Consider the following 15,665-nt stretch of genomic DNA (forward strand, 5'->3'; position numbering starts at 1 on the left):
TTAAAACTGTCTCCCTAACTCAAGTCCCAATGCCTGCCTAAACCATTTCTCACACTACAAATTTTCTTCTGAACTTGATCTTGCCTCCCTCTCCACTCAGAATTCTACAAGTTCCCCATCCACAGAGGCTAAAATCCAAAGGTCTTTGCAAGGCCTTATCTGTCAAGCCTGCAGTCTCCTTCTTGCCATTCCCCGACCTTGTCCTCACACACCTACGCCACACTTGTTGGAGTCTCTCTTGTACTAATCTCTTTCACAACCACAGGGCCTTCGCCTACCTTCAGGAGTAGTCTTTCCCCATTGACTAGCCCAACCTGTCTATAGTCACTCTATTCTTGACGGAAGCCTTAAAAGAAGCCTATCACATCTGGGCAGCCTCTCCTGACTCCCCAGGCCACTGAAAGTACCGCTTTCCCTGTGTCCTAACCAGTCTTTGAAAATTACCACCTTTAAATGATTACACGTGGCTACAACTGTTTGCCCATCTGTTTTTTGCCCTAAGACTGAACTCTTGGAAGACACAAGTGGATTTTTTATTCTTCGCTCCAATCTGTCATGGGACTTGCTATAGTCTTCCTTGCATTCTCTGACAATCGCAGAAGCTTCAAGAATGTCTAAGGAAAAACAGAATCCAGAGAAGAATTGTTACCAACACAAAGGAAAATCTCGCGAGAATCGGGAGCCGGCCAACGGTCGCGGCTGACCGTTATTTAGCCGTTAAACCGTTGTGCACCCGGCCCTTTTCGGCCGGCCGCTGAGGCGGAGCGATTTCTTACTTTTCTGGAGGTTCGGAGGCAGAAGTTCTCGTAGATTCTTTTTGCCGCCCTAGTAGACAGCGGGTAGCAGTTCGCGTGGGCACTGAGTCCACGGTTTCCCGCTGACTATTCAGAGGTAAGGGCAGGTATACTGAGTTCTTTTCCTGACGACCGAACCCGGAGCTGGGCGATATTTTGATTCTGGCCGCCCCCCCTCCCCACCCTCCGGCGCCTCGTTGGTAGCTGTAGCCCTCTAAGAACCTAAGGTAGTTCTCGCGGCTGGGTGATGCAATTTACCAGGGCCGGTGGGGGCAGAGCTTTCTTTTCTGGGGTGGGGGTTTCTGGCTTATCTACGGGGCCAGCGTGGCCATTGGCGGTGGGGGGTGGAAGGGAACAACTGCGGGGTGTTTTTACTTTGCCCAGTGATGTGACGCTGCAGACTCACATTGTGGCAAAGGGTACACCTGCTCCTTGACACAGCATTTATTGTACAAACGTCGCCTTTTAAAATAAAGAGGGTATTAATGAAACCATGTAAAACGCTTTCCCTCCCTCCACCCCGCCCGCTGGGGCAACAGATAATTACAACTGGAAGAGAGAAAATGGAAAAGCAAAAGCCTTTTAAATTGTTCGTGCCACCAAGATTAAGTAGCAGTCAAGTATCTGCAGTGAAACCACAGAATTTGGGAGGAGATTCTAATTTCTTCAAGGTAAATTTGCGTATGAATCTTGATTTGAATATTCTTCAGGTAAAGAGGCACGGTGTACTTTCTAACTGGTAATATTGTATAATTTTATTTGTACATTGTATAATTTGTTTTCCAGTAAGTGTGGCCTGATTTGCCCAAGAATTTTTATTTTTAATTTATTTTTTTAATCTTTTTTAATGTTTATGTTTTATTTTTAAGACACAGAGACAGAACACTAATGGGGGAGGGGCAGAGAGAAAGGGAGACTCAGAATCCGAAGCAGGCTCCAGGTTCCAGGCTCCCAGCGGTCAGCGTGGAGCCCCATGCGGGACCTGAACCCAGGAACCCTGAGGTCATGACCTAAGCCGAAGTCGCTCAATGGGCAGAGCCACCCAGGCGCCCTATTTTTGATTTTATTTTAGCCCAAGAATTTGTAAACAAATTTATTTAAAAATTTAAATCCCATTTACTAGATATACAGTGTTATATTAGTTTCAGGTGTACAATACAGTGATTCAGCAATTCTGTACATTATTCAGGGCTCATGAAGATAAGGGTACTCTTAATCCCCTTCACCTATTTCACCCCTCTCTCCACCACCTTCCCTCAGGCAACCACCAGTTTGTTCTCTGTAGTTATGAGTCGCCTTCTTGGTTTGTCTCTTTTTTCCCTGTAGCCTCCTTTGTTTTGTGTCTTAAATTCCACATAGGAATGAAATCATAGGGTATTTCTGACCGACTTATTTCGCTTACCACTATACTCTCCCAACTCTGCTTGTCGTTGCAAATGGCAAGCTTTCATTCTTTTTTTATACATCAGTACTATTCCGTTGTATATCTATAGCACATCCTTAATTTTTTTTTTGATGTTTATTTTCGAGAGAGACAGCGCAAGCCGGGTAGGGGCAGAGAGAGAAGGAGACACAGAACCTGAAGCAGGCCCCAGGCTCTGAGCTGTTAGCGCACACCCCGACGTGGGACTCGAACCCACAAGCTGTGAGATCGTGACCTGAGCCAAAGTCGGACGCCCAACCGAGTGAGCCACCCAGGCACCTATAACACATCTTCTTTATCCACTCATCTATCAGTAGACACTTGGGCTGCTTCCATGGCTCGGCTATTGTAAATAATGCTGCAGGACACATAGGGGTGCATACATCTTTTCAAATTAGTGTTTTCATATTCTTTGGGTAAATACCCAGTAGTGGAATTACTGGGTCATAGGGTTTCTATTTTTATTTTCTGAGGAACCTCCATACTGTTTTCCACAGAGGCTGCACCAATTTGCATTCCCACCAGCAGTGCACAAGTGTTCCTTTTTCTCCACGTCCTCACCAACACTTGTTTCATGTATTTATGGTTTTTGCCATTCTGACAGGTGTGAGGTGATACTGTGATTTTGACTAACATTTCCGTGATGATGAGTGATGTTGAGCATCTTTTCATGTGTCTTTTAGCCATCTGGATCTCTTCTTTGGAGACCTGTTTGTTTCATGTCTTCTTCCCATTTTTTAAATTGGATTATTTGGGTTTTTTAGTATTGTATATATATTTTGGATACTAACCCTTTATTGGATATGTCATTTGCAAATATCTTCTCCCATTCAGTAGGCTATTTTTTAGTTTTGTTGATTGTTTCCTCACTGTGCACAAAGAAGCTTTTTATTTTGTTGTAGTCCTAATAGCTTATTTTTGCCTTTGTTTCCCTTGTCTCAGGAGACTTGCCTAGAAAAATGTGGATATGGCCAGTGTCAGAGAAACTCCTGCCTGTGTTGTCTTCCAGGATTTTTAGTACCCAAGAATTTTGAATAGTATTGCTTTGAATGAATAATGAGCATACTTAATGTTTGCGAGCATTGTTCATTAAAAAAAATAATCACTGTTGCCATAGAACTCTGGGTACATAATGGGTCCTAATTTGAATCCTCTCTCTTGGAGGCAACTTATAAGACATGTACATTGAAGTAGCAAGATATAAAAAGTATATTCAGAGACTATTAGGATCAAAAAAATAAGAAAATTTGGACAAATATGTCAATATACTGGTAAAAATTAGTGTCTGACTAAGCTTAAAATTTGGCTTTGAGCTTCCTGCTTGACAGGATAAAAAGAGAAATTCATTTCTGTAGTAGAGTTCTTACCAGAAAGGGGGAATCATACCAAGTTTCTCAGGCAAAACAGCTCTTACTACTAAATTATTTTAAAAATTTCTCTGTGGAACTTTATATTGGAGATATAAATATCTCCAATATTTATAATAATATATAATCTATATATAATATATATAACATGTAATAATATAATATAATAATAATATAATTATAACCAATAATACATAATATTTATATACTAAATATATAAAATGCTAAAATATTTTAATTTTATATGCTGTAGAAAAATTTCTATGTCTGTATAGCTAAGAGGATAACATTAAAATGCTATTCAGTGAAGACAACTCTCAATTCTCTCAAGGGAAAGATAATGAAATTGAAGAAGACTAATATATTAAGCTAGTAATTAAAATTACTGTTACTTTTGGGGTGCCTGGGTGGCTCAGTTGGTTAAGTGCCCAACTTCGGCTTAAGTCATGGTCTCATGGTTCATGGGTTAGAGCCCAGCACTGACAATGTGGAGCCTGCTTGGGATTTTCTCCTTCCCCCCCCGCCCCTCCCCCCACTCATGCTTTTTTTTCTCTCTCTCTCAAAAATAAATAAAAATAAATAAACTTTTAAAAATAAAATAAGATTTTACTGAATACTTCCAAAATGTGTATTGTGAAATTTATAGTTTAGCTTTATCTTCTAAGTCAAAAAATTTTTTGCTTTCTTATATAGCAAAACCACTTGATATTTTAAATACTGTATATACATGAAAGGATTTACAATTAAAGTCACTTTTTCAAGCAGATGTATGTTCCATATATAACTACATATTCACTCCTAGTTACCAGAGTGATATGGAACAGTATGTTTAAGAACTTCTTTGTGTTTCTAGAGTTTCAACAAATGTATTGAAGATGATTTTGGCTTTCCATTTGCAATGACTAATCTCTCCAAAAATGGGGAAAACGTTGATTCAGGTAAGAAACTGGAACAGCAATACATCACTATACGTATAAGCATTTTTTATATATACATTGTTAGATATTGAAAATGTAAGTATTATATTGATAGCCTTGACATTAAAGCTAGATATAATACTTGACCTAAAAACTAAGGTGTTGGCATACTTAATATCAGTTGTCTTCTATCTTGCAGATCCTGCTTTACAAAAAGTTAAGGTTTTGCCCATGCTTGAACAGGTCAGTTAAGTATAACGTACAATACTATAACATATAACATGTTTAGGTCTTGAGTTGCTTGTTTGAAAAAAGGAAAAAAAATTCTTTATTTGTTGGATTACTAGCCTTCAGTGTTTAATTGCTACTATTTGGAAACTCTCATCAGAAATATTTTCTTACAGGAAACATTTATTCATTTTTTTTAGGTTGATAACTCTGACAGTTGTCACTACCAGGAAGGACTAAAAGACTCTGATTTTGAGGTCAGAAGTTTTCGTATCCATATTCAATTTATTGTAATTGGAGTATCATTTATTGTTGTTTGTTTATATTTTTCTTTTGAAGCTTCTAAAGGATTAAAAATTAGGCTAATGTTTTAAGTTATACCCTTCAAAATCTTTTTCCCCCTCTTTGTTTTTCTTTTAAAATTATTGAAACACTAGGCTTCTGTATTTTCCTGGGTTATACAAGCAACCATCCTTTAGGAGAAATTTAATTTTAAAATATAGCAAGAATAGAAGAGGGGCTGTGGCTACAATTTCATAGGCTCAGCTTATGAAAAGGCTGAGAATCAAGTCACTATTTTACAAATAAAACTAATAGGTATGATTGTTTGGCTGGTTTGCTGTCTAAGGAATTTTTTTTTTTAAGGCTTATTTATTTTGAGAGAGAGCACAAGCAGAGAAGGGACAGAGAGAGAGGGAGAGAATCCTAAGCTGACAGCACAGAGCCTGATAAGGGGCTTGATCCCGTGAAATGTGAGATCATTATCTGAGTCTGGTGCTTAACTGACTGAGCCACCCAGGAGGCCCCAGAGCATGTGACCCTTAACCTCAGGGTCCTTAGTTCAAGCCCCACATTGGGTGTGGGTCTACTTTAAAAAAAAAAACAAAACAAAAAACCAACAGAGAGAAACTATGGCCTGATAAAATGCTATATGTTTGTTGCTGTGATTATAGCATCACAGAATTTAATATTCATATATTTTGATAACAGAGCTAATCAGAAAACAGAAATCAATATGATTTAAAAAATACAAACTCTGGCATTACCTTATAATGTTGAAATGGATAATGAAGGAAATGCAAATAAAATCTAAATAGAACCTGAGAATAAAAAAAAAAGAAACTGCGAATAAATGAAAGCTAGATCTTTTGTTAACTATATTTTTTGTCATTATATTTTAAAATTCTTGTCCTTTAGGTAATCTTCAAACTGTATAACCAAAATGTTTTAAGACCATGGTAAAAATTTATAGATATCATGTAGAGGGATTTACTCTAGCTTTTAATCAGTGATACTCTCTCACTGATTAAAATATTTCCAACTTCTGACTTAGGTACATTTTGAAGGTATATGATTATACTCAGTGGGTGTAACTTAATCAAGTGACCAGTAACTTTAGTAAAGTAGCTAATACTGCCTTAGTATTTTAAAGAATTAATGTAGCTTTCAGTATGATATTAGGGCATAATTTGAGGAGAGATTTATTGTCAACTAGTAAGGTACTATTAGTCTTGGATATTTTCAGTAGGCAGCTGTAGTTTGTTAATTGTTCATAATTTTAGTGTAACCAATCTTTGAAAATCTATTTGTTTTAATAGAATTCAGAGCCAATGAGCAGACTGTATTCAAAACTGTATAAGGAGGCTGAAAAGATCAAGAAGTGGAAAGTGAATATAGAATTTGAATTGAAGCAGAAAGAAAATAAGTTGCAAGAAAATAGAAAGATAATTGAAGCACAGCGGAAAGCCATTCAAGAACTACAGGTATAATGAGATTTGGAATTGAAAATGTAGTGTAGTAGATTTTGTCATAATAGTATTTAAAATAGAGTTTTTCTGTGGTGTGGATTTTAAGGACAGTACTTTTTTTAAGTTTCAGCGATACTGCATTTCAACTTTAGGATGAACACAGAAGACAAGTTGTACAGAGCTTAATGCAAATGATTAGGGAAATAATAAATTACTTTAGATAAAGATTGATTTAATGATTCTAATTATAGACTTTTAATTTTTTAATTCCTATTACTGATGTTCTGTTTGAAATAAATGTCTTTTATTAATTGGAATATGATATTGGTGGTTAAAACTGTATTTGAAACTATTGAGCTTCAGTTTTGTGGCCTAGTGAAAGAAAAAGGTTGAGAAAATGCACCATTGGGTTAGGACAAAGATAAGACATCATTTAAAAATGTTTAGGGAAGATAATATTGCATTAAAATATTGTTGGATACTTTCTGGAGATGATTCAGCAAACTTGATTTTAGATCTGTGAAAGTGAGACTGTATTCTTATGGGAAAATCCATAAGTTGTGACAAAAAAACTTTTTTGTGTGCAAAAAAGTTTTTTACACTTCTTAGTTGTTAGCAAAGAAATGCTGCTTAATAATTATACTCATGTTTATTTTCCTAAGCAAAATGTGATGCACTGTTCTTCTGTTTTGTAAATTAGTTTGAAAATGAAAAAGTAAGTTTGAAATTAGAAGAAGGAATTCAAGAAAATAAAGATTTAATAAAAGAGTAAGTAATCGTTTAATGAATTTGTTCTCTCTAAATTTTATTCCAGATTTATTAAAATAATTTCCAGAAATGTATTGAACACTTTCTATTATGTATTATATACAGAATTTTACCTGGGTACTGTGGGAGAAGGAAGACATAGTTATTCTACATTCTTATGTTTGGCAAACAGTGGTCACTGACTAATAATTTTTCACTTTCTAAAATGTCAGGTAGAAAAAACCATTAATTGGGTGTCAAAAGGTATCTGATAATTCTGAATCTACAACTGCCTATGTATATTGTCTACCTTTCTGTTGTAGTATTTTAGGTACAGTATTTATAGTGTAAATAGTATAATAGTATAGTAAATAGTATAAATAGTGCTCAATTTAGTTCCAAGCTGATTCTCACTCTCAAGTTCCTGTTTTTGTCAGTGGCCTAATGATTGTTTCATGAACATTAGCTTTAAATTTTAGAGTCATCTTTAACTTTTCCTTTTCTTTGTTCTAGGCAGTAGCTAAGCCTTATTTTATACACTCTTACCTCATCCTCATTCAGATTATATCATATACAATTTAATAGAAACATATAATTGTTTAAAAGTATGCATGGTATAATTTCAATTCTTGTAAACTTATGAAGGGCTGTTTTGTGACCCAGTATATGATCTATCTTGGAGAATGTTCCATGTGCACTCGAGAAGAAAGTATATTCTGTTGCTTTGGGATGCAGAGTTCTAAATATATCTGTCAAGTCCATCTGATCCAATGTCTCATTCAGGGCCCTTGTTTCTTTATTGACCGTGTGTCTAGATGATCTATCCATTTCTGTAAGTGGGGTGTTAAAGTCCCCAGCAATTACCACATTCTTATCAATAAGGTTGCTTATGTTTATGAGTAATTGTTTTATATATTTGGGGGCTCCGGTATTCGGCGCATAGACATTTATAATTGTTAGCTCTTCCTGATGGATAGACCCTGTAACTATTATATAATGTCCTTCTTCATCTCTTGTTACAGCCTTTAATTTAAAGTCTAGTTTGTCTGATATAAGTATGGCTACTCCAGCTTTCTTTTGGCTTCCAGTAGCATGATAAATAGTTCTCCATCCCCTCACTCTCAATCTAAAGGTGTCCTCAGGTCTAAAATGAGTCTCTTGTAGACAGCAAATAGATGGGTCTTGTTTTTTTATCCATTCTGATACCCTATGTCTTTTGGTTGGCGCATTTAATCCATTTACATTCAGTGTTATTATAGAAAGATACGGGTTTAGAGTCATTGTGATGTCTGTATGTTTTATGCTTGTAGTGATGTCTCTGGTACTTTGTCTCACAGGGTCCCCCTTAGGATCTCTTGTAGGGCTGGTTTAGTGGTGACAAATTCCTTCAGTTTTTGTTTGTTTGGGAAGACCTTTATCTCTCCTTCTATTCTAAATGACAGACTTGCTGGATAAAGGATTCTCGGCTGCATATTTTTTCTGTCTAGCACACTGAAAATCTCATGCCAATTCTTTCTGGCCTGCCAAGTTTCAAAAGAGAGATCAGTCACGAGTCTTATAGGTCTCCCTTTATATGTGAGGGCACGTTTACCCCTTGCTGCTTTCAGAATTTTCTCTTTATCCTTGTATTTTGCCAGTTTCACTACGATATGTCGTGCAGAAGATCGATTCAAGTTACGTCTGAAGGGAGTTCTCTGTGCCTCTTGGATTTCAATGCCTTTTTCCTTCCCCAGTTCAGGGAAGTTCTCAGCTATTATTTCTTCAAGTACCCCTTCAGCACCTTTCCCTCTCTCTTCCTCCTCTGGGATACCAATTATGCGTATATTATTTCTTTTTAGTGTATCACTTAGTTCTCTAATTTTCCCCTCATACTCCTGGATTTTTTTATCTCTCTTTTTCTCAGCTTCCTCTTTTTCCATAACTTTATCTTCTAGTTCACCTATTCTCTCCTCTGCCTCTTCCATCCGAGCTGTGGTGGTTTGCATTTTGTTTTGCATTTCCTTTAAAGCGTTTTTCAGCTCCTCGTGACTGTTCCTTAGTCCCTTGATCTCTGTAGCAAGAGATTCTCTGCTGTCCTGTATACTGTTTTCCAGCCCAGCGATTAATTTTATGACTATTATTCTAAATTCACTTTCTGTTATATTATTTAAATCCTTTTTGATCAGCTCATTAGCTGTTGTTATTTCCTGGAGATTCTTCTGAGGGGAATTCTTCCGCTTGGTCATTTTGGATAGTCCCTGGTGTGGTGAGGACCTGCAGGGCACTTCCCCTGTGCTGTGGTGTATAACTGGAGTTGGTGGGCGGGGCCGCAGTCAGTCCTGATGTCTGCCCCCAGCCCACCGCTGGGGCCACGGTCAGACTGGTGTGTGCCTTCTCTTCCCCTCTCCTAGGGGCGGGATTCCCTGTGGGGTGGTGTGGCCCGTCTGGGCTACTTGCACACTGCCAGGCTTGTGGTGCTGGGGATCTGGCGTATTAGCTGGGGTGGGTAGGCAAGGTGCACGGGGGCAGGGGGGGCAGGCTTAGCTCGCTTCTCCTTAGGTGATCCACTTCAGGAGGGGCCCTGTGGCAGCCGGAGGGAGTCAGATCCGCTGCCGGAGGTTTGGCTCCGCAGAAGCACAGAGTTGGGTGTTTGCGCGGAGCGAGCAATTTCCCTGGCCGGAACCGGTTCCCTTTGGGATTTTGGCTGGGGGATGGGCGGGGGAGATGGCGCTGGCGAGCGCCTTTGTTCCCCGCCAAACTGAGCTCTGTCGTCCGGGGGCTCCGCAGCTCACCCTCCCTTTGTCCTCCAGCCTTCCCGCTTTCCGAGCAGAGCTGTTAACTTATGACCTCCCAGACGCTAAGTCGCGCTTGCTGTCGGAACACAGTCCGTCAGGCCCCTCCGCTTTTGCAAGCCGGACTCGGGGGCTCTGCTTGGCCGGCGAGCCGCCCCTCCGCCCCGGCTCCCTCCCGGCAGTCCGTGGAGCGCGCACCGCCTCGCCGCCCTTCCTACCCTCTTCCGTGGGCCTCTCGTCTGCGCTTGGGTCCGGCGACTCCGTTCTGCTAATCCTCTGGCGGTTTTCTGGGTTATTTAGGCAGGTGTAGGTGGAATCTAAGTGATCAGCAGGACGCGCGGTGAGCCCAGCGTCCTCCTACGCCACCATCTTCCTTGAACCCATCTAATAGAAACATATAATTGTTTAATTCATCTGCTAAATAGATATTGAATAGTTAGAATGTAATGTATGGGTCCACAAAGAGTGCAAAACTTTCTTATTCCTACTTGCTTGGTAAATATGGTTTTAGAAGACCTATCACCTTGTCAGTGAAGTTGCTGATAAGTGAAAAGGGCTCTTAATGACAAATTGTTTTAGCCCAAGTGAAAGACAACCTGTGGAGGTGCCTGGCTGGCTCAGTTGGAAGAGCATGTGACTCTTGATCTCAGGGTCATGAGTTCGAGCCCAATATTGGGGTTAGAGATTACTTAAATAAACAAACTTTAAAAAAGGTAACCTATGACTTCCTAGATCAAATTGAAATATTATACTTTAATTTTTTCTCTGCCTACTTGAGGTTTGGTTATTAGGGAGAAGAGAGAGTGAAGAGGAAGTTTCTGACATTGTGTGCCTATTGTATATTTTGTACTTACGGTCACTTTCGTAGGGTATGTGACTGAGTTCCTACAGTATCTTACTGTCACCCTAATACCAGTATTTGATAACTTGTGAGCTTTCTTAAGTTTGCTGTTACCTCCATTAATGAACATGTGTATTTTTGTTAATACTGTGACTGTTTAATTACATAGTATAATGTAACGTAGTGTAGCGTGACATAGGAGTTACACCATTTTTTTGAGGTGAGAGGTAGTTTATTTTGGATGGGATCTCCTTCTAGTTTAAGCACTTGTTTGAGTTGTGTGTCAGTTTTGCCCTCAAATGCTGAATTGTCATTTGTCATCTGAAAGAACCTTGACGTTTAGGTAAGAGCTTTGTCAAAATGTTGGTGAGAAACAAAGTTGCACTTAAGGTCGAGTGACTTGATTGTTGGATGACAGACTTAATATAAAGTTGCTCAGGACCAGCCTATTCACTGGTCATGACTTTCTAAAAGGGATATAGATTTGAAAGAGACTTTGGGTATTTCAAAACCATATGCCTGGCCTGTAGTAGAAGTTTGAGAGGGAATGGACACTTTAATTTATTGACAGTTTTGAGCAGGAAAAGACTTTTGAGATAGTTTAGATAATTTGGGAGGGATTTTTTTTTTTTGAGTGGAGTGCAGGACCTTATATGTGATTTTATTTCCATATATTAGTGTCTCAATTTTCAAATTTCAGCAGTCAAACCTGAAGCATCCACAATCACATAATTCAGAAATTACTTTAAAAAGCAGCATTTGTCAGACTCCTATCTGGGATTTGTTTAGATAATTTGATGAATTAAACCCTTATCAAGCCCTGTGGCATGCATGTGATAGTGATAGTTATCAGAGAAGAGAAGGCTTTCTATAGATGAGGATGTCCAAAGGACGAATAGGAATTAACCAGGAGGAGAATTAGAGGTTGCGACTCTGGCATTTTGTGACAAGCTAGAGTTTTGATTTTATCTTGAAGTGGGGTGGGAGGGTAGTAGGGCTGAAGAAGAGTGGGCTGAAGAAAGGCTGATTGGCTATAGCTATGGCTCCCTTCAACAAGAATAGTTTTATTTTTTAAGTATAATTTAAAATCTTGTGTATCCAGTTAAGATTTCATTTTGTAAGAGAATTTTGGTTCTAGAAAAAAAAAAGATTGAAAATTGCTGCAGATGGTCGTTTTGAAGCCAGTGAAGGGTTTTCAGAATTCTAAAATTGTGCCATTGTAAATACAGAGTAGACTTGAAATATTTGATTGGATGATTGCTTGTATATGGATGTATGGCTAGTTTTATACCAAGCTGTGCTGCTCAAAGGGTCTTTGTGGTTTGGGGAGCGTATTGCTAAAGACACTTTTGTCCTTTACCTCTCACCATAGATTAGCAGGAAGAGGCTGAAGTTGTTTTTTCAAACTGTAATTGAAAAATTAGGTTTATGGTCACTTGTTCTGATTTTTACAAAACCTCTAACAAAAAAGACCCTCTCTAGACCAGTGGTTCTCAAATTTTAGCAAGCATCTAAATTATCTGCAGAGCTTGTTAAAGAATATACTGTTGTCCTCCCCGCCCCCCCCCCCCGAATTTCTGATTCAGTGGAGTAGGGCTTCAGAATTTGCCTTTCTAACAAGTGATGTGGATGCTACTGGTCCAAGGATCATACTTTGGGAGCTACTGCTCTGTACTAGAGAACAGTCACAGGCTTTAAAAATAAAACAAACCCACCTTTTCTCTGACTGGCTTATTTTTCTTAGCGTTATACTCTCTAGATCTATCCATGTTGTTGAAAATGGCAAAATTTCATTCTCTTATGACTGAGTGATAGAATGTTCCATTTGTGTGTGTGTGTGTGTGTGTGTGTGTGTGTGTGTATGCATACACCACATCTTCTTTATTCATTCATCTATCAGTGGCCACTTGGGCTGCTTCCATATTTTGGCTATTTTAAAGTTGCAATAAATATAGGACTGTGTATATCCCTTCAAATTAGTGTTTTTGTGTTCTTTGGGTAAATACCCAGTAGTGCTATTACTGGATCATATGGTAATTCTGTTTTTAATTTTTTGAGCAACCTCCATACTGTTTTCCACAGTGGCTGCAACAGTTTGCATTCCCACAGTGCGTAAGGTTCTTTTTTCTCCACATTTTCACCAGCACTTGTTGTTTCTTGTGTTTTTGATTTTAGCCATTCTGACAGGTGGCATGATTTTGATTTGCATTTCCCTGTTGATTAGTGACATTGAGCATCTTTTCAGGTGTCTGTTGGCCATCTGTATGTCGTCTTTGGAGAACTGTTTATGTCTTCTGCCCATTTTTAAATTGGGTTACCAGGTTTTTTGTGTGTGTTGAGTTTTATAAGTTCTTTGTATATTTTGGATACTAACCCTCCATCAGATATGTCATTTGCAAATATCTTCTCCCCTTTAGTAGGTTGTTTTTTAGTTTTGTTGATTGTTTCCTTTGCTGTGCAAAAGCTTTTTATTTTGATGTCCCAATAGTTTATTTTTGCTTTTGTTTCCCTTGTCTCAGAAGACATATCTAGAAAGATGTTTTATGGCTGATATGCCTGTGCTCTCTTCTAGGGCAATCAACAAAAAGAAATAAAAGGCATCCAAATTGGAAAGAGTTTTATGATTTTAGGTCTCACATTTAGGCCTTTCAAAAATCCATTTTGAGTTTGTTTTTGTGGATAGTATAAGAAAGTGGTCCAGTTTCATTCTTTTGCATGTAGCTGTCCACTTTTTCCATTACCATTTGTTGAAGAGACTTTTTTCCCATTACATATTCTTGCCTCCTTTGTTGAAGATTAGTTGACCACATAATTGTGGGTTTATTTCTGGGTTTTATATTCTGTTCCCTTAACCTGTGTGTCTCTTTTTGTGCCAGTACCACAGTTTTTTTGTTTTTTTTGTTTTTTTTCAACGTTTATTTATTTTTGGGACAGAGAGAGACAGAGCATGAACGGGGGAGGGGCAGAGAGAGAGAGGGAGACACAGAATCGGAAACAGGCTCCAGGCTCCGAGCCATCAGCCCAGAGCCTGACGCGGGGCTCGAACTCCCGGACCGCGAGATCGTGACCTGGCTGAAGTCGGACGCTTAACCGACTGCGCCACCCAGGCGCCCCAGTACCACAGTTTTGATCACTATATTTGTAGTAGCAGTTGAAATCTGGAATTGTGATACCTCCAGCCTTCACTCCTGTGGAATTTAAGAAACAAATGAACAAAGGAAAAAAAGGCAAACCAAAAACAGAGAACAAACAGATGGTTACCAGAGGTGAGGTGGGTGGGAGGTGGGTGAAATAGGTAAAGTGTATTAAGAGTACATTTATCATGAGCACTGAGTAATTTCCGGAATTGTTGAATCACTGTATTATAAACCTGAAACTAATATAACACTGTATGTTGACTACTCCTGAATTAAAATAAGTAAAACATTTTGAAAAAGCAGACAAAAAACCACACTTGATTTCAGTGATTTCTTAGCTTTTTCATTTATTAGATTATTGAAAATGTCAAAGGATATGGTCTATGTAATAATCTTTTGCTTTTTACTAAACTAATACGTAGATTTAAAACTCAAAAGTTTAGTTTTATTTATTTTTCAGAGAGAGAGCATGCCCATGCAAGTGAGAGAGGGGCAGAGAGAGAGGGAGACAGGATCCCAAGCAGGCTCTGTGCTCTGAACACAGAGCCCAGTGCAGGACTTGAACTCATGGACAGTGAGATCATGACCTGAGCTGAAATTGAGATCCACACTTAGTGACTGAGCCACCCAGGTGCCGCTAAAAATCATTATTAATGAGAGGCACCTGGGTGGCTCGTCGGTTCAGAGTCCGACTTTAGCTCAGGTCATGATGTCATGGTTTGTGGTTTGTGCTGCTGTCAGCACAGAGCCCACTTTGGATCCTCTGTTCCCTTCTCTCTGCCTCTCCCCTGCTTGCGCTCTCTCAAAAATAAATATAAAAACACCCCAAAAATAATTATTAATGATTAATTTGTAACAGTTCATTTCTATGGAAAATTTATAAGGTGGAAAATTATATCTAACTGTTGAATATATGATTACTTCATGTTATCTAGAGGTCTTTTTTCCCTCTTCTTTCTTTTTTAAAAATTTTCATTAACATGTAATGAGATTTGGAATATATAAGACTACATTGTATTGAACTTTCTAAAAAAATTTATTGGTATAATTTATCTATGACATTAATTTTAGGTATGAAACATAATTATTGGATATACGTATAGCAAAATGACAGCAAATATATTCTCCCATTTAGTAGGTTGTCTTTTCATTTTGTTGGTAGTTTCCTTGGCTGTGCAGAAGCACTTATTTATTTTTGTTTTTTTATTATTATTTTTTAAATACTGATCATGTATTGATTTCAGTTGTCATGGCTTTTTTAAATAATTATTTTTTACGTTTATTTATTTATTTATTTATTTATTTTTTTCAACGTTTATTTATTTTTGGGACAGAGAGAGACAGAGCATGAACGGGGGAGGGGCAGAGAGAGAGGGAGACACAGAATCGGAAACAGGCTCCAGGCTCTGAGCCATCAGCCCAGAGCCCGACGCGGGGCTCGAACTCCCGGACCGCGAGATCGTGACCTGGCTGAAGTCGGACGCTTAACCGACTGCGCCACCCAGGCGCCCCAACGTTTATTTATTTTTGAGAGACATGGAATGCGAGCAGGGGAGGGGCAGAGAGAGAGGGAGACACAGAATCCGAAGCAGTCTCCAGGCTCTGAGCTGTCAGCACAGAGCTGGATGTTGGGCTCAAACCTACAAACCTTGAGATCATGACCTGAGCTAAAGTCGGTGCTTAACCAACTGA

General features: G+C 38.7%; 1 protein-coding gene across 1 annotated transcript in view; it reads left to right on the plus strand.

Moving 5' to 3' along the window:
* The first annotated feature begins 1,319 nt into the window (after positions 1-1,319).
* Positions 1,320-15,665, plus strand: part of SYCP1 (synaptonemal complex protein 1) — a 121,891-nt gene continuing 107,545 nt past the window's right edge. Inside the window, exons 1-6 of the mRNA XM_030327378.1 lie at positions 1,320-1,465; positions 4,438-4,522; positions 4,701-4,744; positions 4,930-4,986; positions 6,328-6,492; positions 7,178-7,245. Coding sequence (XP_030183238.1) covers positions 1,358-1,465; positions 4,438-4,522; positions 4,701-4,744; positions 4,930-4,986; positions 6,328-6,492; positions 7,178-7,245 — 527 coding nt within the window. The 5' untranslated portion in view covers positions 1,320-1,357. The remainder of the gene's footprint in view (positions 1,466-4,437; positions 4,523-4,700; positions 4,745-4,929; positions 4,987-6,327; positions 6,493-7,177; positions 7,246-15,665) is intronic.

Source organism: Lynx canadensis, chromosome C1 (assembly GCF_007474595.2).
Source record: "Lynx canadensis isolate LIC74 chromosome C1, mLynCan4.pri.v2, whole genome shotgun sequence".
NCBI classification, from domain to species: domain Eukaryota; kingdom Metazoa; phylum Chordata; class Mammalia; order Carnivora; family Felidae; genus Lynx; species Lynx canadensis.